This window comes from Mycteria americana, chromosome 1 (assembly GCF_035582795.1).
Source record: "Mycteria americana isolate JAX WOST 10 ecotype Jacksonville Zoo and Gardens chromosome 1, USCA_MyAme_1.0, whole genome shotgun sequence".
NCBI lineage: Eukaryota > Metazoa > Chordata > Aves > Ciconiiformes > Ciconiidae > Mycteria > Mycteria americana.
In genome coordinates, this window is record NC_134365.1 from 22,925,557 (window position 1) to 22,948,481 (window position 22,925).

Sequence of the window (22,925 nt, forward strand, 5' to 3'; positions counted from 1 at the left end):
CCTCGCCCCGGGGCTCCCGCCTCCATGAGCCGGCACAGAAACCGGGCCGCACAGCCGCCGGCCCAGAGCGGAGCGGAGCGCGGAGCGGCCGCCAGCCGCGCGGGGGGAAGGAGGCAGGCGGGCCCCGCGGCTGCCGGGCCCCGCGGCCCATGCGCCCGCCCTTGCGCCCTGGGAGCTGTAGTCCGCTGCCGCCCCCTGCCCCTCGCCGCCGCGGGGCCCGGAAGCGCCGAGGGACTACAAGGCCCAAGCTGCCCTGCGGCGCCGGCCCCGCCCCCCGTATGAATGACTAATGCCGCATGTTGTGGGGCTAGCGTGTCCCTGGCGCCGGAGCTCCGCCGCGCCGCCGCCGCCTCCTCCCGCAGCGCCGGCACTCGCCGACCCCGCCGCCGAGCACGGCAAGTGAGCGAGGCGAGGGGAGGGGGGCGGCCGCGGTGCCCGCTTCCTGCCGGTCCGGGGGGCGGTGGCGGCGGTGCCATGTTGGGGCCGAGCCCCGGCGCGGGCGGGTGCGTGTGAGGGGGAGCGGGGGGGGTTGTCGCGTTTCTCCCCGTGCCCGGTGCCCCGCGGGACGAGGTCGGCTGTGAGCGGCGCGGCCGCCTCCCCTCGCCGCCTGCCCCCTCGCGTACACCCGGCCCTGCTCTTGCAGGTGGCCGGCCCGGAGGTGCCGCCGGGCAGCGCCCCGCTCGGGCGGGAAGGCGGCAGGGGCGCGGGGCGAGGCGGCCCGCTCCCGCCGCTGGAAGCGCTCCCCGGGCCTTGCGCCCGCGGCGGGCGGGCCGAGAGCGCTGCGGACGGCGGCTCCGCGCTCGCGGGGAGGGGCGGCCGGGGCCGGTTCGGCGCTGCCCCGCCGGTGACCCTGCGGGCGGCGGGGGCTGAGGGGCCCTCTCCGGGCGGGGCGGCCCCCGCCAGGCGGGCGAGCTCCTCCTCGGCCTCGCAGCGGGGAGGCTGAAGCGTCAGTCCCGGCTCCGGAGGGGAGGAGGAGGCCGGGAGGCCGCTGCCCGTCCCCTCCCCGCCGGAGCCTGGCAAGGAGGCCCGTCCTGCCGGCCAGCGGACTGCGAGAGGGCACGAAACTTGGGGAAACGCGTCCTGTTGGGCCGTTTTTAAGGTCCCGGACCCGTGTGTGGTCACAGCAGCGGCTGCAGCTTTCCATTCACTTCGTTATGGCCGTTTCCTGGCTTGGGGGTTCATGGAGGCGGCAGCGTGGTGTGGGCAGAGCACTCCGGGCTATTTTACGTTTTGTAGGTGTTTCGTGATAAGAACGTGGGATTCGTTTGTGGGTTTGGTTGTGACGGTGAGCTGGAGAAGAGAAAAGCCAAGACTCGCAGCTTTTCTTGTTTCTTTTTTTGGTCTCTAAACAGTTGTGACTTTTTCAGGCTGTCTGCATTGTGCATCACATGCAATAAACTGTGAAATCAGGATTTTGAATTCACCTCTGAAAAGAGTTCTGATTAACCCAGGTCTCAAAAATAACTCGTGTCCCAGGCATAGCTTGTGCTTTTCTCTTGAGGAAAATACGTGTACCAATGATCCTGTATGCTGGTATCCGTACAATGAAGGTGTTTATTTTTGGCTAGCTTTCAGGAAGAAAGAGAATGTTTTTGTTTGGTAAAACTTTACAGAAAGTTGCGACTGCTGAGTGGTTGCTGCTGGGTTGGAAAAGCGAGAGGATGGGCTTTTAAAAGTTAGGTGCTGCTCTGCGTGTGTGGTGGTGTCAGCAGTAGTCCCAAGAAATATCAGTGGTGCCTGGAATGGCCTCACTTCTCCATTTTGTAGAGATGTGTATCAGTGTACCTACTGTTCAGCTCATTAATGCACATATTCCTTCTTGGAAAGCTAACAGAGTAAAGCGAAAAAAACCCCAAACCAAACAGATTTCAGGGATTTCCCCGCTGTATTTTAGCAGCGGATAGACCTTAAGAAGTAGGGGAAAAACATGCATGCATTTAATTATCCTAAGCTAAATGAGTTTATTAATTGAAAATACTGGGTTATGGCTGTGGCATTGGTTTGTGTCCTGCTGTTTGTGGCTTTCAGTAGGCTTTCAAGTTTCAGTAACTTGAGTTGCTGATTGTAAATTTGTCAGCCGTCGCAGTGTCTGGCACTGTTGTGTCTTAACTGTAGACTCGGATATTGTTTAATTCAGTGCTAGGAGAGTTATATATATTTTTCAGTGCATTCTTTCTTCCGTATGGTAAATACGATGAAACATTGCTGCTGCCACCACCACAGCTGCAAGTAAAACATGGTGGTATTGGCATCTTATTTGTGGAAGTCATCTGATTGCTTCTTTTTTTTTTTTTTTAATAGTACTTTTCAGAAAGCATCTTCTTTTTCCTTATTTGCTACTCAGGATGAGTGAAGAAAGATATTTGGGTAGTCTTAGAAAATGAAAAAATGAGAGCAGGCCAGAGATAAGTGTGCTCGAGATTCAATGGGAGTGGTGTGTAACTACAGCTGTCTGAAGTGGTATCGCAGCGTGCGCTTTGCCAGCCGCTGCCAGTAGGAAGGAGGGATTCTGCAGCTCTCCTTGTCCTGCCAGGGGAAGTCCACGCTGGTTAGCAACACTGGTTGTCTGTCATAGACAATTTAGTACTAGGTCTCACCAATATATTCTGTTGGTAATGGTTGTTACTAGATAGGTCTTTGCAAATGGGTTCCAATGTGAATAATTTCTGAGGTCAGGTCTTCAATTATTGAAGGTTTTTTGTAAATAGCCACTCAAATTTGAGATGCTATGAACATGTTAGTTAATACTGTCATTCTGCATTTGAACTTACAAACTCTACAAGTAGGAGTGATGTTTTTTCCTGCCTGCAGAATGGCTTGAGGGCATATAACTTTATTAACTGCAATTTATAGATTTGTATGAAAACATGCATGCACTCAGTGACAATCTCTCTTCCTTCCCAGTTCTTTTCCTAAAAAAAAAAAAAGTTAGAGGGGCTGTTTTTTCCTCCTGCCTCCTTCCCCCCCGCCTTTAGTTGCCATGCTATGCAGTTTGACTGAAATCACGGGGGGGATGCAGGGACTTAGCATCTCCACATAGAAGAATTTAAGTGTCCTGATGATACCACGTATCAAGCTGCAGGAGAGACTACACTGGAGCTCCAGGAGTTCATGTTTTCCAGTGGTAAAGCACCGCAGGCTGTCTACAAAATAACCTTGTCTGTAGGGACAGCACAACGTGGCACACAGGTGTTGAGAGGTCTGTGTCTGTGCAGGAAGGGTGTGCACACTTGCGAGAGGGAGCAGTAGCCTGCACCACAGCTGAACAGGAACACGAATGCTGATGAAGTTGAAAAAAGGTCTCTGGTCACCTGTGCAGTACATCTGGGGATCCTGATCTTACCTCGGTAGGACGTGTATCTTGGGTGTTGCACAACTGGGAGCTGTCCTTCAGAAAGACAGCCAGACAGCTGGTTACAGGTAACCCATAAAGAAGGCCTGTGTGTGAGGAACCAGGAGCAGGAATTGCTGAGGGGTTTTCTCATTTCTTTGGACGGCAGCAGTTAGGACTGGAAATTGAGATAATCTGTTGAGGGAAGATCTGTTTTTTACCTACTGAGCTTGTCAGGCACAGGGTGCTTTACACATTAAACGAGCTGTGCAGCAGCTGGATGGAGTTGCAAGCAGGACGACTTTCCTGGTTAGTATGAGTGTGTCTGTAGTGCGGAACGGTTAGTGCTAATGTGTGGGGCTCCTGTGTCTGCAGGCCGGCAGGCTGGAATTAGCTTGCTTTCCTGGAGCTTTGTCTCTCTTAGGTCTGTCTTGAAACCTGACGCTCTTGCTTCAGTTCCCTGCCACAGTAGAGCTGTGTGTCTTTGCTTGTTGCCGGCAGGTGGGCCTGTGTCATGTAATGTTTTCAGCTTTTGTGATCACCTGATGATTTTGAAAAAGTGGATCAGCTTGTTGCTAGCTACTGTTTGGAGACTAGGATGGAAGGGGCAGGCAGAAGAGCGCTGATAACTAACATGTTTGGCAGTTGGGCAAAATTATTTTGTCCTACAAAATCCCAATTTTACCATCATACTAATTGCATTTAAAAGTGTTCATAACAAAATGAATGAATGTGAGTGTCTGCTGGTACTCTTGAGACCCAGCTTCTGCATATCTCAGCAGACAGACATTGACACGTGGAGTAAATGTGCATGTGGAGTTTAAGAAGACTTCTGCAACAGTTTTGTGCAGTTAGTGTGCAAGCCACTAGTTAGTTAGTTGTCCATGGCAGAACTTCTCTACCTATCTCTTTGCTGGTTGCTCGTAGGTAATGAACAGAGAGTGGAAAATTTGCTTCTTGTAGAACTACATAGAAAATGCGCGTGCAGCAGCTGTGCTCTTTTTCTGTTGCTCTGCTTGGGAGTGTTTTGCAGAGGGTTCCCCAGAATCAGAAGTGTTACTTGGTTCATAGTTTTGAATGGCCTGGAGGGAGGAAATGTGCTGAGTGGCTATCTTACCCCAATCTGCTGATCACAGGAGAGTTTAATAAAATTATTTTGGTTTCCAGTCTTTCCTGAATTCACATGATTCATATTGGAATAAAATAGGACAGTGATTTGGGTAGGTGTGTAGGTTCTAAGACAATCTGAGTTTGAGTGGCTGGCCAGACTTGGGCCGTGTCACTTTGATCTTTCTGTCCCATGTTTCTAAATTTAGCAACCTCTTTACAGCCTCTTAAAACACTAAGGATTTGGCATATTGTTTGTCCTCAGTTCTGCTCTGCATTAGCATCCTGATTATTCACCTTGTGCTTACTCATTTCGTATAGTAGCCCTAGTCAATGTAATAGCAATAATTTTTAAAAACACAAAACATATGAGAGTGCCTTCTTGTCTTTCTCTGATAAATGTGTTTTCAGTGCATCAGTGTCCCAGGCCAGATATTCTCCTATTCCAACACCTTCTTTCAAACAAAATGAATTTAGGTGTCTGACTTCTATCTTTTAGCTTCCAAAGTATGCAAATGGATGTTGGCTCCAGCATGCAGGTACCTGAGTTAAGGCTGCATACGTCAGCACAGTTCATGTTGCAGGAACATCTCATTGATGCTTAGCGGGTAAAAATCTGTGTCTTGAAATTTATGAACTTCTGAGTCATGAGAAACCAGAGCCGCAATCTACAACCATCTGTGATCACAGAACCAGTTGCTCAGTTAAGTTTCAAAGGCGTGGGTTGTGTCAGAGAGATATGTGCAGTATGTAGAGTAGGTCACCTTGGTGATGGTTTTGAAATACATTCCAATTTCTGAATTTGTGGCTGTTGCATTAATTGGCAGTCAGGTTTCAGCTGATGCATCCTTCAGAGTATGAGCAGTCTATCAACAAAGAAGAGACACCATTTGGAGCTGATGATAGTTTGTTTGTAAACATTTGTAAGATTTCCGTGCATAAGCATGGAAAAAGCCTCATCAATTTTAAATACTCTGCTTCCATTGCAGAGGATGGTGCCAAGACATAAGTGGGTATCCGTTGATTTGGTTTTGCCTTCTTAGGAGGTTAAATGTTAGGCATGGAAAGTACTTTGTTAGGTATTCCAGACAGTGAGTAATGAGTGCAATGGTTTGTCAGAGGGAGAAAAGTTGTGTCTGAATCTTCTGAAGTATTGATACGCCTCTTCTGTTTACATAAAATAAGTGGTCCTGTTAATGGGTAGCAGCATTCAAATGAGATGTGCTTATGCAGTGCATAATATGAATCTGAGGCGTGCAGGCTATACCAGCTAAACTGAATATTGGTTGCTAGTGAAACTGCAGGTTTAGAGGATAAAAGGAACATGGCACACTTAGTGCATGTAGATGTAAGTAAATTTGTATTGCTGCGTATCATGCTGAGCAGATGGAGGCTGTGTTCTGGCCAGGGGTACTGGTGTTAGAGGGCTGGGTCACGAGGCTGTTCCTGAAAGCCGTTTGCATGTGCATGTGGCTTACATCCAGTGCAGGTCAGTTCTGGCTCGCTTACAGCATGACCTGTGTGAAGTGTGCTATATTCTCACTGGAGAATGCCCACTTTATTGTTTGACAGCTTGCTCTTGAATCAAATTCAGTCCTTAGCCTACCTCTTGTCTTTCCCACAGTGACTCTAGAGGAACAAGGATGAGTGATGTTGGCATGTTAGTGTGAGGAAGTGCTGTCCCAGAGGGGTGGGGGGGGATCTTCTTCTGAAGGGCCAATGATTAAAAACAAAGGAAAATTCACGTTGCAAAATTGAAATGCTTTGAAAGCTCCAGCAGCCTCCTAACTACTTGTTTAGATACCAGAGGTCAGGTTTATAGATGTATTTAAGTATTCATACACCTCAGTTCCTTATCTGTAAAACAGTGAAGTATGTATAATCCCATCTCAGAGGCTGCAGGATTAATACTCTGAGTACTGAGAGATGTGGATACCTTCTGCAATGCTAGTGAATATTGTACCTATCGAAAGCTGTAATACATGCATTCAGATTTGGGGGGGGAGTGGGGGAATCAAACATAAAAATTGTTGACTTTCCCTTTCAATAAAAGGTGAAACAAGTTGTAGTTTTGTGGCTCCTAGTTTCTTACTAGTTATTGTGATGTGCGTGCAGCGCATAGGAAATACAGAGCAATTATAAGTCTACAAAGAACTTAATTTCCCTCTTGCAACGTCAACGTATTGAGGAAAGCAAATGCAGCTTCTAAATTTCTGTATAGCTCAGAAGGAAGAAAACATTCAATAAAAATCATCTTTTTAAAGAGTAGCAGACTAGGTTGTTTTGTAGGTAGGAGCATGAGAGTTTTTAAAAAAGCTTTTTTATTGATTCAGTTGAATCACTATCTGAAAGAAGCAAATTTAGACAAGACAATAAAGGAAGAAATTCAGTCCTACTGTAGGAGGATACCTTAATGAACTGCCTGTCCATCCTTTGTGTTGTGCTTAAATTTTCTCAGTGAACCACCTAGTTGAAATAAAATGAGAAAGGGCATTTGTTCTTTAATGGTAGCTTATGTTTTAGTAACTGTAAACTTGCCTTGCTAGAACCCCTGACTGGTGAGTGTACCTCTTGTTTCCACAAGACTGCGAGACTAAGAGTTTCAGATGCCTAAATATGCAGCTAGAACTGAAACACTTTGGTCAGCTAAGACTACCCAGTATGAAAAACGAGCCAGTAGTTTACGAGCAGATTTCACGCAAAGAGGAAGCTCTGCTGAAGCTGTTTTACGTGAGGAAAGCTGGAGGACTGATGTGTGAAATAGCATGGCAGGGAGGTCTTTCTCACTCTGCTTTTGGCAGCAACTGTGCAGGATAAGCATCGCTAGAAGATGTTGTACTTACCTGTGTGCTCCTTTCTGAGCTTGTTGTATTGGGGGGAATAGAATAATCCCCAAAGTGTAGGGGAAATATATAGCCCCTTTTCCACAGTGCTGTTGTCAGTGTGAATGGCTGCCCTGCGTGTGCTGTCGGGACAAGAAAACCTTGAAAGGAAATAGGTTTCTACCAGTAAGGTGAGTAATGGCTAAATTTTAGGCTTGCAGTTTGTTGGGTCGTCTCAAAAATTCCTGTTTGGTTGTCTAGGTATCTTAAGAGTTGGGGAAAGGGCTTCATTTCTTCATACATGTATACATAAAGAACAATTTTTATAGCCCAGTGAATGGCAGGCCCCCTAGGACTAGCAAAGATGAAACAAGCACAAGAATTCCACTTGCTGGGGAAAAAAGGTGATTGAATTGGGGATCTAATCAGGGATTCAATCATCAAGGAGTCCTTTCAAGAAAATTCCAGAGGCAAAATCCGGTCTTGCTGGATCATAAGGAGCCAGGTCAGTGCCCTTGTTTCTTCTTGCTCCAGGAATTTTCTTGGTGGCACTCTCAGCAGGAGGAATGGATCCCAGATTAAGACGGTCTCCTGGCATATAAGAGAATAGAAATACTTTCTCATCTTTGATCTTGATGAGTGCTAGAAGCTGCATCTCCCAGTTTGTCTGAAAGAAATGCACTGTCATATCTGAGATTTTCAGTATGTGATTTATCTCATGAGGGCCTCTTACAGGCCTTTGAAGTAGCTGGAGGAGAGGAATTTGATTGGTTTCGCATGTTCATGCCAAATCCTATGGTAAATAGAAGAACTTGAGGTTATGAGATGTTGTGGTATACGTATTATGGAACACAATAAATAATTGTCTGAACAGCTTGTTTTGCCTGTGGCTTTACAACTTGGGGTTGAATTTCCTTCTATTCCCTGGCAGGTTCTGCCAACCTCTTCTTTTTCACATGCACACACCCCACCCCCTGTAATCTTCAGTAACCTTTTTTTCCTGGAGGAGCCGAGCTGTGCACTGCACCTCTGAATGACTGTGAGACTCTTACCTCCCTGCCAAGTTTGTTTAAAATTCACCTATGGGTTAGCAAGCACAGACAAATAAGCTCTGCCTTGTTACCTAGTCTCATTTCTTTAGGAAGTTGAACTTTATTAAAAAAAAAAAAAAAACCAAAACAAACCACCGCAAGGTTGAAAAATCCAGCTCTAAGAAATTTGGAAATGCTTTGATTTAAGTTGCCCAGATGCTTGCCAGGATTTGATCTGAATCAGCACCATTTTTCTCGCTGTTGGACGCAGTGGGAGGAAGAGCATACAGATTCATATGCTTTGGTTCCTTATCTGTGTAATAGCAAGGTATGTTCAGGCCTCTCACAGGTTTCAGGATTAATATTTCAAGTATCATGGGATGTGGATATCTTCTGTGAATATATAGGTGTACAGGGATGGTAACTTTACCACGTGGATGAGCTAGGTCAGCCTGGAGTCCATAGTATTTGACTAGTTCCCAGAATATATGTACTTCCTCCTATGTTGTTGATGCAGACACTGGCTAGCTGAGTAGCCAGCCTTGTCTGTACTCTGGCATTGACATGTTTTTTGCCTGTTGTCACTCACACTAAGCAAGAATGTGAACACACTCAGATTTTCACAGTAGTTGTACAGTTGAGTTCTAGTTTGCTGTTGACAACCAGTTGTAAGAATTTTCTTAATGTTGACTGAATAACCTGAATTCCTGGGCATGTTCTAAGGAAAAAAAAATCCAGAAACAGGCCTTCTTCATGGAATATTTCACCCCAGTGGATCTTGAGCAGATCTAAGCACCTGAGAACAAGATCTCCTAGAAGAAAGCGGTGGCAGACTTGCCTGTTGATGTGGCTGCCCAGTCTGTCATCTGACCCTCGTGGTACTGTGCCGTGGGTTCCCTGCAGAGGCTGGAACCCCGCTATGGTGGAGCTGGGAACCGCACTGACCAAACAGCTTTGCTTTCTCCAAAGGTTGTACAGGTGAGATAAGCAGTGCTAGTTAGCATGAGTAAACTTCAGAGAAGATACCTCTTTCCAATATCAGACACATCTTTTACCCAGTGGTGAGAACGGGATGAGGTTTTCTAAAATGTGACTTGGTGGGGAAAAAATCACTTGGTGCTTCTGTATAGAAGTCTATTCTTTAACTGAAACTTGCAGTTCATTATTTTTAAGAGCACTCCCATAGATAAGAGATATGTTTTCAAACCCCGGCAGGCCTTAACCAAGCTTAGAACTTTAGTTTGTATTTAGGGCCAGCTGACTCACTGGCAGAAAAACACTGTAGTATTTTGCACATAAACCAATTGAGAAGCAAGCCCAGAGCTGAGCATCAGAGTATTGGTACACCCCTGACTGATGTTGTAGTTGGACAAATATTTTCTCAGAGGGCAGCGTTGGTTTCAGCATCTCCGCTTCATACTGTCCCTTCAGTTTTGCTGCCGCAGTTGTTCCTGCCACCATTTGGTCATCTGAGCTTAAAATGCCTTCGTAGGGTGGGGAAAAAAAAGGTTTGTTTTTTAACCTGAATCTGCTCTCTAGTCTGGTTTACTGCACAAGTCTACAAATAGTTAAACCAGTCTATCGGACACAGGGACAACATAAAGGCACGCGCTGGGTTCATGTAAGCCCACAGTGCCACCAGACGGCTCTGGCCAGGCTGCCTGGCGTGAGGTGTCAGTGGGCTGGCGTGTCCCTGTTCAGGTTTTGGGTCTCGGGGCAGGGGTTTCCTTCTGCTGCACTTATTTGGAGCTGTCCCACTGCATGTAAATCACGGAAACACTGAAGCAGAAAACAGCTGTTCAGCTTCACCTGCTGTTTCAGGTTACTCTGATATGCAAGTTTCCTTCACTTGACTCATTGGAAAGGGGGAAGGCAAGGTCATGGTTTTAAATTTATATTATGCATTGTACCAAAACTTGGGAAACTGTCTTACATTGCCCGTGCAGACTTGTTGCATGTTTTTGAATAAATAGTTTGTTACTGAACCTCTTGGACTGTTTTCAGTGTGTAGTTTTTGTTTCAACAAGGTATTTGCCTTGCAGCTCTGGAGCTGTGTCTGTAGTTGTCGCCTGCTTGGGGCATGAGGCTCTGTTGGGTTTCATGGGGTTTTTGCTCCAGGGAGCATGCAGAAGCCAGGCTCATGGTCACTCTGGGTTTTTCTTGCTCAGCCTGCAGCTGTGGTCTGCAGTTTGCTGGCTGAGCACTAGCAGTGGACAACGCAAAGGCATGAATTGCTGAAGTCCCGCCATAGACGCGTGGAGAGAGGTGTGCCAGCTGTCTGAATTAACTTGCATGCTTCATGCTGCCCAGGAGAAGAACGCTCTTTTTATAGAAACATATTTTAAGCAAAGCTAGAAAGCAAAACAACTCGCTTGAAAACAAAGGCTAGAAACCAGGATGTAGAGCGCTAATCAGACTAAGGAGACTGTTGCGTTTGGGGAAGGGGCGGGGGGGCTTTTGCCATCACTTTTGTGTGCTGGAACATGTTGTCACCCAGGCTCCAGCCAGCTTTCCTCCAGCTTCACCTGGGCATAGGGCAGGAGACTAACTTATCCCTCCGCTCCCCAGAGTGGGGCTGCAAACGTGTTGTACAAATAAGTTGGTCAGGACTGCTCTCCAGTCCAATAAGATAAAACACTGTTCACATGTACTGTGAAATGGGTCAGAGGGAGGCAACCCAAAATACCACAGTGAAGAAGCAGCACTTTCTTCTACGGGTGCTTCGATTTTAGTGGGATAGCAGTGAGAATAAGCAGAGTGAGCGCTCATCGTGCGTTCAGTAGCTTGTGCAGTCCCCTTAGAGTACCATCAAAGTCGAATCATAGCGCCCTGCCAGCTTCACGGAGAACTTTTGGACTTGAACAATATGGGTGGAAGAAAGAATCTTAAAACTAAGACATGGAAACCATTCAGTAAGGGCTTGAAAACCCAATTCCCAGGGTTTTTCACACAGGCATGATCTTACTGGTGTTCTGACCCTGGCGTATTTGTAAATATATAAATGATAACATGATGCAGATCAGATAATAATGCAAGTGGCTCTCTAGTTGAATATTAAGACTGTGACTCCTCTCCTATTCCTTGTAGCAGTGAAGTCCCAGAAATACAGATGATTCCTAAAATTTGCCTAAAAACTGTCTTGACATAGTTTGTTTGGACAAGAGAACTACTGATCTAGTTAAGCAAGATTTTTGCTATTGCTGAAACCTTTTTGACAGCCATCCTGTATCTTCAATTACTTGTGAGTGATCTGCAGGAAAAAGGCATTTTTGCAGAATCTAAGACAGCATAAAAAGCAAATTCTGAGTTCCCATGAAATCCACCCTTCTTTATCAAGGTATTCCCAGTGTGTGTGAGAACAGGACTATGCTCTGGATTTAGATCCAACTCAGAAACTGGATTGAGACAGGCTAGTTTTACCCTACTGATGTTTTGTGGGTTTTTTGTTTTGTTCTGTTTTTTTTTTTAACAGCAGCAGAGTTGAAAAGGTGGCATTTATGCATCTTTCAGTTTGCTGCTTTTATTACTTCAACCTTTATCAGAGATTGTAGAGACACCTCTGCTTTTTTTTCCCCCTTACAGTTCTTAAACAAATATTCTGGGTTGTGCCATTAATTTTTAATTCTTTTCCATTCCTTTTACTTCCTACAGTTCTTGTGTGGTTGGTGGAAATAAGCCTACGCTGCAGGGATGCAAGAGGAGCAACAGCCAGAGGTAGGGCTTGCAGCTGAAGTTTTTTTTCTCAGTAGAATTGCAGGGAAGGTCAAGACTGAATCAGCCAGGTTCTTCCACTCATCCTCAGGGAAGGTCTGCGAAGTCAGGATCGAGACTACCAGTGTAGGGGGCTTGGGGGCTGAGTGCTATTGTTTTGCCATATTTAGGTTGTTCTTTTCAGGGTCCTTTTCCCTACAGTTGCAAAAGCTAAAAAGGGTCTTTTGTATTAATTTATTTGCAAGTGAGGAATTGCAGAAAATAGTCTAACCTATGAGCTTAAATCTTTAGGAGGAAAAAATGTTTTGTGAGTAAATTACACAAATTGTGTATGAATGATCTCACTGTACATAGGTTAAGTACTTTGCCAAATTAAACCAAGGTGCCTTTTTTTTTACCCTTTCTGTTCCTTTCATATCCATGTATCTCAAAACATTTTTCTGGTGTAATAGGTGAAGCTCAGGAAATTTTTTTTCTTATGAGATATAAGAATGTTGGTTCCTGTGTCCTGTTAGTTAATTTAAAAAAAAAAAAAAGGAATGGCAGACTCCTAATGTGGTGCTTAGTGCTTTTCCCACTGCAATGTTGTAATGTTATGATGACAAAGCCAGCACAAATGACAGGATTAATTCCATATGTTACAGATGGATACATTTTTCAAAATATTTTTGTGACTAGAGTTACATATGCAAGCAGTAGAGTCAAGCCATATGTTGTGATCAAAAACTGAGCTGGTGTTAAATTAGATTTGTGAATGTAATTGCAGTTTGCAGTGTAATTGCAGTTTACAGTTGTCCATGAACAGACTTTTGCTTTGTAGTGAAAGGATGATATGTTGCTGTGAATGTTTTAAACTTTGCACTGTAGAGCTGTTGTACTTTTTGGTCTTACTCCATGAAATGCATGATAAATTTTGCCTTACCTTCAGTGGGACCATGGTAAGACACCCAGGATTTATTATCTGAAAATTACTGTTTGGCATAACGAAATGCAAGAAGAAATTAATTACTCATGTTGAAAGCTCTTAACAATTGGATGTGCTTTGTACAGTCTTTTAAATCTTACCAGGTTAAGTACAAAGTAAATAAACCAGTCATTCTAGCTAAAAAGCTGACATCCTTCAGGAGAGTTTGGCTGCCTACTTGCTGACTTGTTAGTACTGCCTTTCATTTGGAAGGTACTTGAATGATGATGGATTCTCATCCTGTTAACTTTTTGACTTAATGTTGTTCAAGAATTCCAAATTCTCCCAGTAGTCGTCCTGATTCAACTTCGAATTAATATAGTTGCCTAGAGATAGTTTATAGTTGAGCTTTCCCTGATTCTTAAGTCTCTCTTTTCTGCACTAACTCTGCCTCTCCAGCTTGGATGGCATAGGCTGAATGACTGGGATTGTTTGAATTCTATGCACGGGTTTTAAAACTTGCCTGTTAGTTAAAAATAAGAAAGGTTTTGTTAGTCAAAGACTTGCCTCATATACTTCTAGTGTTAGTATTTAAAAGTCAGTCTTTGGGAATCTTTTCAATTAACTTTTGATCCTTTAGGGAACAAAACTATGCAGATGCTTTTCATCCTTTTGACATTGATTTCTGATGTATATAAAGTCAACATACACATAAATTTTATGAGATTGGGTGTGCATATTGTGTAATTACCTTATTTTATTCTGTTAGAATAAGTGTACTTGAGCAGACTCTTCTTGAATGGATATGTGTATTCTTGTGAGTGCTGATTAACTTTGTCAGACTCCTGACAGACTAATGCTGACTGGTAGTTGAGTCAAATACGCCATCTTATAAATGACAATAGTATTATAATAATCAGTGCACATTTTAGTTTCCAACACAGAAAATGCTATAGTAGTGTTAGAGATAAATCTGTTCTTTTTATTCTAGAATCAGATTTTTTTAAAAAACTCTGTCAGGTATAAATATTATCTTTTGAAATAGGCATGGAATAGTTAGGCTTTAATATGTTCTTTCACATAGTTATCTAGCTAGGAGAAAAACAGTTGTAAAACCACAGACGCTTTGAACTGTTGACACTGCTTAAATTATTTACTTGCTTGAATATTATAAGTAGGTTCAAATCAAGCAAACTCGCAAGGGGAAAGATGTATTAAAACATTTCATTTTAATTCCCAGCCTCCTTTTTGAATTTGTCTCGTACAGGCTGCTGCAGATCCAATGTCCTCCTCTGATGCACCAGAAGATGGCCCAAAGGAAACGTCAAGTGTATCACAGAATATCTGTATGTTTCTGGTTTGACTGGGGAGGGTATATCACATTGGAAGTATATTAAGCTAAATGTCCATGTCTTTTCCCTACCTAATAAGGATGTGGCTGTTAGCACAAAAGGGAGATGCGAATGAGGTCATATCTGACTTAATGTGTTCTTGATTAGTAGAAAGACCCAGTTACGTAAACCAAATTTGGAAAGAGCAATGACATATCAATTGTCAGTTTGCTGCTCCCACGCTTTTAAAAGAAAGTAAATGGTTTTTGATTTAGTAGATATACTCAGCTATTGTTTTAAGCTCGGTCGTTGCTCTCTAAGCCGGAGATGTAAGCTGCTAGATAGCATCTAGTGTTGCGATGCCGAGTGGTCGTCCCGGGTGGAATACTTTGCCCATGCTGGCATGGTAATATTTTGATATGACAGCCAAGCCTGCAGCATGCAAGAATAGAAGTATCCCAGCCAAAACTGTCTTGTGAAGCCCAGGAAGAGTATTGGTCCTTACCTTTTAGTGGTAAGGATCAGATAATGACAGACATTTCTTTCTCCGGAGGAGAAAACAAAGACTACTTAGGATTTGCTTTGTGTTTATTGACATACTGTTGTGATGTTAATGTATACAATCCTCATTTTGAACAATAGGAACACTCAGATTGTGCTTTCTGGCAAATAATAGGCTCTGAACCACTTTAGGGTGAATTAGTGGGTAGCAGCAACATTACTGTAATGCTGAAGTTGCTGAATAATCCCTAGGGATCACAGCTTTCAGAAATAACAATCATGGGAGCAAACAGAGCCTTGACTAAAGCTATGGGAAAAGCATTCAGACCTAAAGAAGTAGATTAATTTTTTATGCTGCCTTTTTCTCCAGATAAAGAAGTTGGTTTAATGAAACTGTAGCTGCTCCCGAGAATGTTTTTCCTTGATTATGTCCTTAAATGATAACCTCTGGTACTGCAATGTTACAGCAGTTTTTCTTTACATGAAACATTATTCAGTCCGGTTCTTAGTATATGTATGAGGTGAAGGCTGGAAAATTAAAATAAAGGAAATCCTTTACAGTCTACTGAATATGTAGAAACTACTTTCAACTGGGGGAATCTGAGCCATAAATGACTTCAGGCTAGGAGAGCATTTGGGGAAGTTATCATGCGTGCTTCCCCATTTCGTATACTCTTCCATAGATAGCCACTTCTCACCATTGTGGGAGGCAGGATATTTGCTTAGGTTGATTTTGGTTGATCTACTGTGGCTGCTTTCATGATTATGTGACTGAGAGTGCTACGAATGCACCAGCCCTACCTCTTCTCCTTCCTCTTACAGTCATGTTTTCCCCACCCCTCCTTAGCATCACCATCTGTTTGGCAGCGACATGGTCTCAGATCAGACCGTACTGATTGCAACACACCATGTTCTTGGGTATTGACCATGAAGTAGTAGGCTGCTAAAACGCTAACTAAGGATGTTGGAGGGTGGCTTTTGTTGTGGGTTTTGGTTTTTTTGACATAAAAATCTTGTGAAATAAGTATTTGTGGGACAGATCTGGGGCCAGAGCCACATAGTTAAACCAGATTCATGAAACGAATGAATGTATGGTAGGAGGCTGTAATTTATCTGCATCTTTGACATCCTGCCTGCAAACTGTTCACTAACCTTTTTTTTTCCTGGGATTATGATCCTATTCCAGGGTTCTGGACCACTTGAGACCTCTGCTAACTTGTGCAGCAGCTTGCCAGAGAGAGTTGGTTGGAAACAAAACTGCTTTCCTACTTGATGCTTTTTTTTTCTAAGATGCGTTACAGCTTAAAGATAACTCATTAAAAGTTACTATATTTCCCATTGATGTAAAACTGAAGCTTCTCTTATCTCAGTTAATGAGGCTTTCTGGCATTTAACAAGCAATTGTGATAGATCTTCCTATTTTCCATGGCAAGCTTGATGGGCTGAACTCACATTGTGCCATTTTGGTCTTAAAGAGTTTGTTGTTGAAACTAGAAAATAGCGATTGGCTTCCTGACCTGAATAGCTCTTAAGGTTTAATTTTCAATTGTATACTGATCCCTGGTGTGTTAATCACAGAAAAGGCTAAGATTGGTACTGTAGGTATCCTATACGTGCAGGTGACTTTACCAGCATACTCATACCATTGTACATGTGTTGCTATCATTTATACAGATAAAATCCCAAAAGGGGATGCTTTTGTTCTAGAATGAAAAAAAATGCCTCTTCTTTTTTTCTTTTTTCAATTTAGTGTATACCTTTTCTAAGTATTCTTTGCTTCTCTATCCACCTCACCTGCCACACAGCTTCTCTCTTTCCCTTACTGAACTGCATGGACAACCTGTCCCAGTGTCCACAGGGTAGGAAACCTGGACTGAGACCCATGCTTGGAGGCAGCCTCTCCAGTGGTGGCACTCTCAATGATGTAGCCTCAGAATTGAATGTAAGATTACAGTGGTAAATCAATGGCCTTTTAGCTCTGCTCTGCTGTTTAGTGGTGACATTTTTATTTTCTGTTTTATTTACCTGCACTTTATAGTCATGTGTGCTTTTCTTTTTTTCTTTACATTTATAGCTGATGCAGATGCATTTAAAATTCTTCTGGAGATGAAGATGAAGAAGAGGCAGAAAAAAGCTAATTTACCAAGTACTGTGACTGAGCTTGACACTGAGGATGGTTCTAAAGTATATGTGGTTGGAACAGCCCACTTCAGTGACAGCAGCAAAAAGGATGTAGTGAAGGTAAATACTAAGTGGAAGTCCTTCAGCAGTGTGTTTATGATGTTGTCAACATTAAGTAGAATGAAGTCCAACTCTAACTTGGTTCTGTGTTGTAACCTCCCTCTGTTTTTCTCAAGTTAGCTGTTGGAGGGCTAACAGTGCTATAGGATGAACTAAGAGGCAGCCATATTATCTTAGTAATTTTTTGATGCAATGCATTGCTCTCCCATCCCACATGTTTTTATTTGCCCTTAAACAACAAATGTAGATACAGTGCCAGTGCTAAAAGTAGAAGTCTCACTAGAGAAGCTTCCCCTGCCTGTCACGATAAAGCATCACATAACATTGACAGCGCATGCTTTGGTCGTTGCATACTGTGATGGGGACGTGCTGAGAAGATGCAAAACCTAAAACAGAAGCTGCAGTTTACAGCTTCTCTGTGCCCAGGGTGTATAATACTGACCTATAAAACCATGCTGTTCCAACCTTGAGAATGGAATGCAAGATACAAATAGGTCCAAAGCTCTAGTGGAAGTAGGAACTATTTCATACTGTACCTCATGCAAAGTCTGCAGTTCAGAGTGGCTTTATTCTTCAGGAGCTAGAGGGGGAGGGATCTTGTGCCAGAATCATCAACCCTGGTTCTTAGAAAGCTTATTCTAACTCAGATTCCAAATGATTGCAGAGTATGGTCAAAGGAACTTGGTGAATATGAAAAGTTTAATGTCAAGTTCACCCCCAGCACAATTTGTTCTCCATCTTCCTGTCCCAAAGCATTCAGTAGCTGAAGCATTTCACTGTCATCTTCCTTAATGTTTTTCTCAATACATAGCTGTTTGGAGAAGTCTTGTTTACTCTTTCACTGTTCTTTTAATTGAAAATGATTGCTAGCATGTGCTTTTATTAAGTCCCTTTTCTCATGAAAGTACCAATATTGGCTGCATTTCTGTTTAATCCTTCCTAAACTGGTGTAAATAAATTCATGTTTTTCAGACAATACAAGAAGTGCAGCCTGATGTAGTTGTGGTGGAACTATGCCAGTACAGAGTTTCTATGTTAAAGATGGATGAAAAGACATTACTAAAGGAAGCCAAAGAAATAAATCTGGAAAAACTTCAACAAGCTATAAAGCAGGTATGACTCTCACAGTGAGAATTAAAGGTTTGTGTCAAGAGCAATTTGTCAAGTTACAACCAAAACCAGTGTTCCCACCAGCTGGGAACCTAATAACTGTTCACCTAGGTGAGACTACCATCACAGTGGCAAAGTTAGGTTTGGTATTTTGTTTTCAGCTGGAGTATTGAGGGCTTCTGTTCCACCACAGGATTGTTTGGGCAGTTGTTGACCTAGGCAGGAATCCTCCCGGGTTTAACAGTTGCTGCATTTGCGGGATACAAGTTTAACTTTGTAATTGTAATGCTCCACTAATACACTTAAATATGATTATTATCCCTGCAATCTGCATCTGTACCACAGCTATTTAAGGAGCACTTAATTTTGGTGTTGTCTGTCATCTGTTTAGTTGCATTCCTTCTTCATCCTAGTGTGTTGCTCTTTCTTTTTAATTCCCATCCACTTGTCTTTTGAGTAGTTTCTCATTGACAGTGGGCCTTGAGGGGGGTTTTTGAAAAATCTGGGCTGAAAAGTGTGGGGTTCTATTCAAATTGTAACTACTCCGGCAGTTTGATGCTGTCTGGAATGTATGCGCAAAACAATGGAATGTTGTCCTGTATTTTTTCAGTTTCACCCAGTGAGCTTATATTTAAGTAATTTTAAGCTAGGCACAGTGAAACAGCACAAAGCTGACTTAAAAATGACAGGACATTTGATTAGAATGGCAGTATGTGGTCAATAGTAAAAAGAGTTTCCAGTGTCCAGCTGAATTAACAAATTCATAGATTGTTATTTTGGTTGTGTGGTAATTATATATTGGAATTGTTTTATTGATGTAATTGGGGAATTTCCAGGATTGCACCCCTCATAAGAATATAATCTGCATCTGTGCAGAAGCACTTGCAGTGGCTAGGGGCTAGTCTACTTGTGTGTATGTGCATGCAGAGAGTGTCTTAGCGCAGGCTTTCTGACTCAGAGTTAGGCAATAATGCGTCTTTCCTGTTTTCTTTATTTATGTCCTATCAAAGGAAAGAACATTGCAAAACACTTGCATATTGCATGAGTTACTGCATCCATCTGTTTATTTTAGGTAAGGTGGATTGTTCTGTTGCATGTAGCCAAAAGAATGCATGTTCACAACAACCAGAGCAGCGTAGCTGGGGGTCTTCTGACCTCGTAAACAGGCACAGAAGTCTTTTTTTTAATATCAAAGCTAAATGCAAGAGTTTTTGCTGTGGAAGAGGAAAAGGACAATGAAAATAAAATAGTGGACTTTTTTTTTCTCTGTGATGTAAATTCGTGTTGGCAGCTTTGTAATTAGCACTTCCTACCACAGCTTGAAGTGATCTTGTGTGTGGACAGTAGGAAATGCAGACTGCATTGGCTCCAAAGCCAGAGAATAATACAAAGATCCTTCCTATTGTTACAGCTCGATCTTAGTCTCCTTTGTCACCAAGGATAATGCAAATAATAAAATTTGGACATTGTGCCTTTTAAATAATATATTTCTCTATCTGTAGTCTCAACAAAAAAAAAAAAAAAACCTTCCCCCTTTGATTCAGTAGTAGCATGGGTTATATAGGGAAAACCAGGAAAAACAGTCCAACTGTCTCATGCTAAATGATAGCATCTTTGTTTTCTCTAGTAAAAATCAAACCAGCTGGTTAAGTTGCTCAGTCATGCTTTAGTTGTCCCCTCTCATTGAAATGTGCGTTCGGCCCAAAAGTTACACCAAGAGTCAAAACTGCTCATAACTTTCATCCTTGAGTATCAAATTAGGAAGAGAAAACTGTGTCTTTTTATAAAGTCACTTGTATAAATCTTAAGCAGTAAAACTGCATTTCATTGCTCTTAATTGAAGTTGGAAACTGAGCAGAGTGTTAATATGAAAATATTACACACTTGCAATGGGTCACTGGTATTCACAGCTTATCCAGCAACTGTTGCAGGTTGAAAACAGCCTTCCTCCAGCCCCTCCTTGAATTTCAAAACCCTTATAGTTGTTTGCAGAGAACTATCTCTTTGCTTTCCATTAAGCAAAGCAACACAGTGCAGACTGGTATCTGGCTCAAATGCGGATTGCCTGAAGATGCACAGTAACAGTTGGCTTGACAAAACCTGTCTTACCAGTTTGGTTTTTACCTTCTCCCCTGGCTTCGTGTTTCCACTGTCCCTTCTGTGTCCATACCATGGCTGCATGGCAGTCTGAACAGGGCTTGCTTTTTAGCTGCATCGTGTCCATGTGTGGCTGTATGATTGCTGGTCCTGACACAGAGGAGGAGTTGAGAAGCCTTGTACTAGGGCAGAAGAGAAAGTGGGCTGGTGGCAGCAAAATCTTAGCTCAACCTCACTTTTTTAACCTACTCCTTTAGGCTGAAGTTACTGTGCAGGAATATATTGTAATGGTTTTTTTAATGCTTCTGGCCAGTGAAAAAGCTCTTGTTTTGCACCATGTAATACAGCCCTCCATGTTTAGGTAACCTACAGGATTGTCTTGTTAAATAAAATCGATATAATGTGAATTGGTAGATGACAGGTACATCCATATGGACAGGAGCAGGCTGCTGTCACTTGCTACCTTCACTTGCACTTCAAAGTCTAACCTCCAGTGCGCTTGCAGCAGCAGGAAAACCAGTTCCAGGCTCCAGGTGGCAAGGCTGTGTTTGCACAGGGCTGCGTCCATGGGAATTAGGGTTTTTAAAAGAAGAAATCCATAGGACTAAAATAAAAATGGTTTGTTTCTGCCTGCAGTTCTGCGGTTAGTGCTGGATCTGTGACTACTTATACAGTCAAAGAGTAGCCTCAAGGCCCCCTCCTTAGGCTGTGTTCCCATACATAGTGTAAGCATTTCTGTGCTGCATCCGGTGGAAGATTTATCCACTTTGGAAGCGCTCTGGCAGCTGCCAATAACAGATGCCTGGGGAAGGGCATTAGAACCTGCAGTCGTACTTTGCCTGGGTATTCCTCTCTCTTCCTGTCCTTTTCACTGTCTCCATGTGAGTCATGGTGTCCAATAGAGTGTATCTTCCTCAGTCATCCTTTCCCAAGCCTCATCAGTATTTAATATGTTTAATCTCTTCTTATATGTTTGGTATTTCTTTGCACGTTTTCTAGTTCAAGTATCTTGTTTTCAAGATGGGAGTCCACTAAAGATTGTACAGCAGCGCATTGATGTTTCTATTTTGTTCCTTTCCTGGTAATCCCTGTCACTCTTCTTGCTTTCTGACTGCTATTGAACACTGGGCTGATAAAATCAGTATTTCGCTTTCTCTCTGCTGTGTGCTAATAGCTCTGCATCCTTCTGCCTGCGCAGTTCAGTTTCTTTCTACCTGTGCATTGCTTTGTGTTTACGGCTGTTGCATCTAACCTGTGAAATTATTGCCAGCCACTCAGGATGTAATGTTCTTTTGTGGTCAGCTTTCCTTTGTCTGACATTGAATAATCTGGTATTGATAATAACTTCTTTTACTGTTTTGCTCCCATCATTTTTCGTACATTTTGCTCTTTATTCCCCAACGCTTTCTGGCTGGCCAGTTGTTGCTGGTTGCTGCTACATACAGCTGCTTGTCACCTTTTATCTCCTTGATGCTGAGCATATACGGCAGGCACTGAGCTTCACACAGGTTAAAAGCACAGATGACTCAGACACACTTCAAAGATGCATCCCTCTGTTAGCCAGCAGGATTAATCCGTTTCTGTCACAGTGTAAAAATGCAACTTCAAATACATCGATCTTGAAGGGGAGATCAGCCAGCAAATAACCTCAGGCTGCATTATCCTAGTTTTCTTTTCTTTGTGGGCATCTTTTCTTAATTTCTGGAAACCCTTGTCCCCTAGGCTTTTGGACTGGATCTCAAGGATGCTGAAAACCCTTCTTCTCACTGCCCTCTTTCTTCCTTGTCTCTCTCCAGGAGCCCAGTGCCCTTTCTGCCATGCTTGCTAATTTGTAGCATGATAAAGCAGATAATCAATTTGCTTTGAAAATAGCCCCTCTCTTTTGCCAGTTCTGGTCCTCAATGTCTCTTGAGTCCACTTAACTGCAGAAACTCCTACAGCCTTTGGAGAGGTCCATAAGCATCAGATCTGGCACAGGGTGGGTCATTTGAGCATGGCCCTGGGAGCAAGGAATGGAGAGCAGGACCTTCCTCTGGTAACTTCCAGCAGTTATATTAACTCAAGCTATCCAGTGTAACCTCATCTTAGTTGCATGAAGCTGGTGATATAGCAGGAAATTAACTTTTGGCGAGGGAAGGAGGAATGCAGTGCCCCTTTTGGTAGCAGTATGGACTGATGCCAAGTTGGAGGAGATGCGTAACCAAGGTATAGGTTACGCTTGGGGACAGGTAGCACTCAGCCACTGAGTCTTAGTCGTAATAATAACTGGTTGAGGACAGCCAAGCTGGACAGAAGGAACAGCTCTGAATGGAGTTGAGACGTTTTTTCAATCTTTTTGTAAAAGGGACAGGGAAGAGAAATTTTGCATAAGTATATATAGGAGAATTTTTCTTTTTAAAAAGAAGAGTCTTGATTTTAGGTCTCTGTTGAAAAAGTAATAGACTGTGTGAGGAGGGGCCTTCAGTCTGCTTGTGGGAGTGAGTCATACTCAGGACTGTGAGGTCTTTTTTAAGGTCTTATGTGCTGAAATCGTGCACAGCAATTTCTTGCACAACGCTAGATTCTCTGTTTCTGTGTCTGTTAACCTAACCAGTCCCCAGCCTATTTTTTCCCAGGATAGTGGAAGTGTTTGATTAGACCACTAGCTATTTCCCTTTCAGTATATCTACAATGTGGTGTTCACTGCACATTGGATGGAATATACTCTTGTGGTCCCTTTTCTTTTTTTGTAACCAGATA

At 43.2% G+C, this 22,925-nt stretch overlaps 1 protein-coding gene across 4 annotated transcripts in view; it reads left to right on the forward strand.

The window, feature by feature from the left end:
* The first annotated feature begins 261 nt into the window (after window positions 1–261).
* TRABD (TraB domain containing) overlaps window positions 262–22,925 on the forward strand; it is a 36,130-nt gene continuing 13,466 nt past the window's right edge. The window contains exons 1-5 of one of the 4 annotated variants that reach the window (XM_075492795.1): window positions 274–395; window positions 11,943–12,005; window positions 14,174–14,252; window positions 16,813–16,979; window positions 17,952–18,092. In XM_075492795.1, coding sequence (XP_075348910.1) covers window positions 11,982–12,005; window positions 14,174–14,252; window positions 16,813–16,979; window positions 17,952–18,092 — 411 coding nt within the window. In that variant the 5' untranslated portion in view covers window positions 274–395; window positions 11,943–11,981. Of the gene's footprint in view, window positions 400–11,942; window positions 12,006–14,173; window positions 14,253–16,812; window positions 16,980–17,951; window positions 18,093–22,925 lie in introns of all 4 variants that reach the window. The other 3 variants (XM_075492803.1, XM_075492786.1, XM_075492811.1) reach the window with 3 other exon arrangements.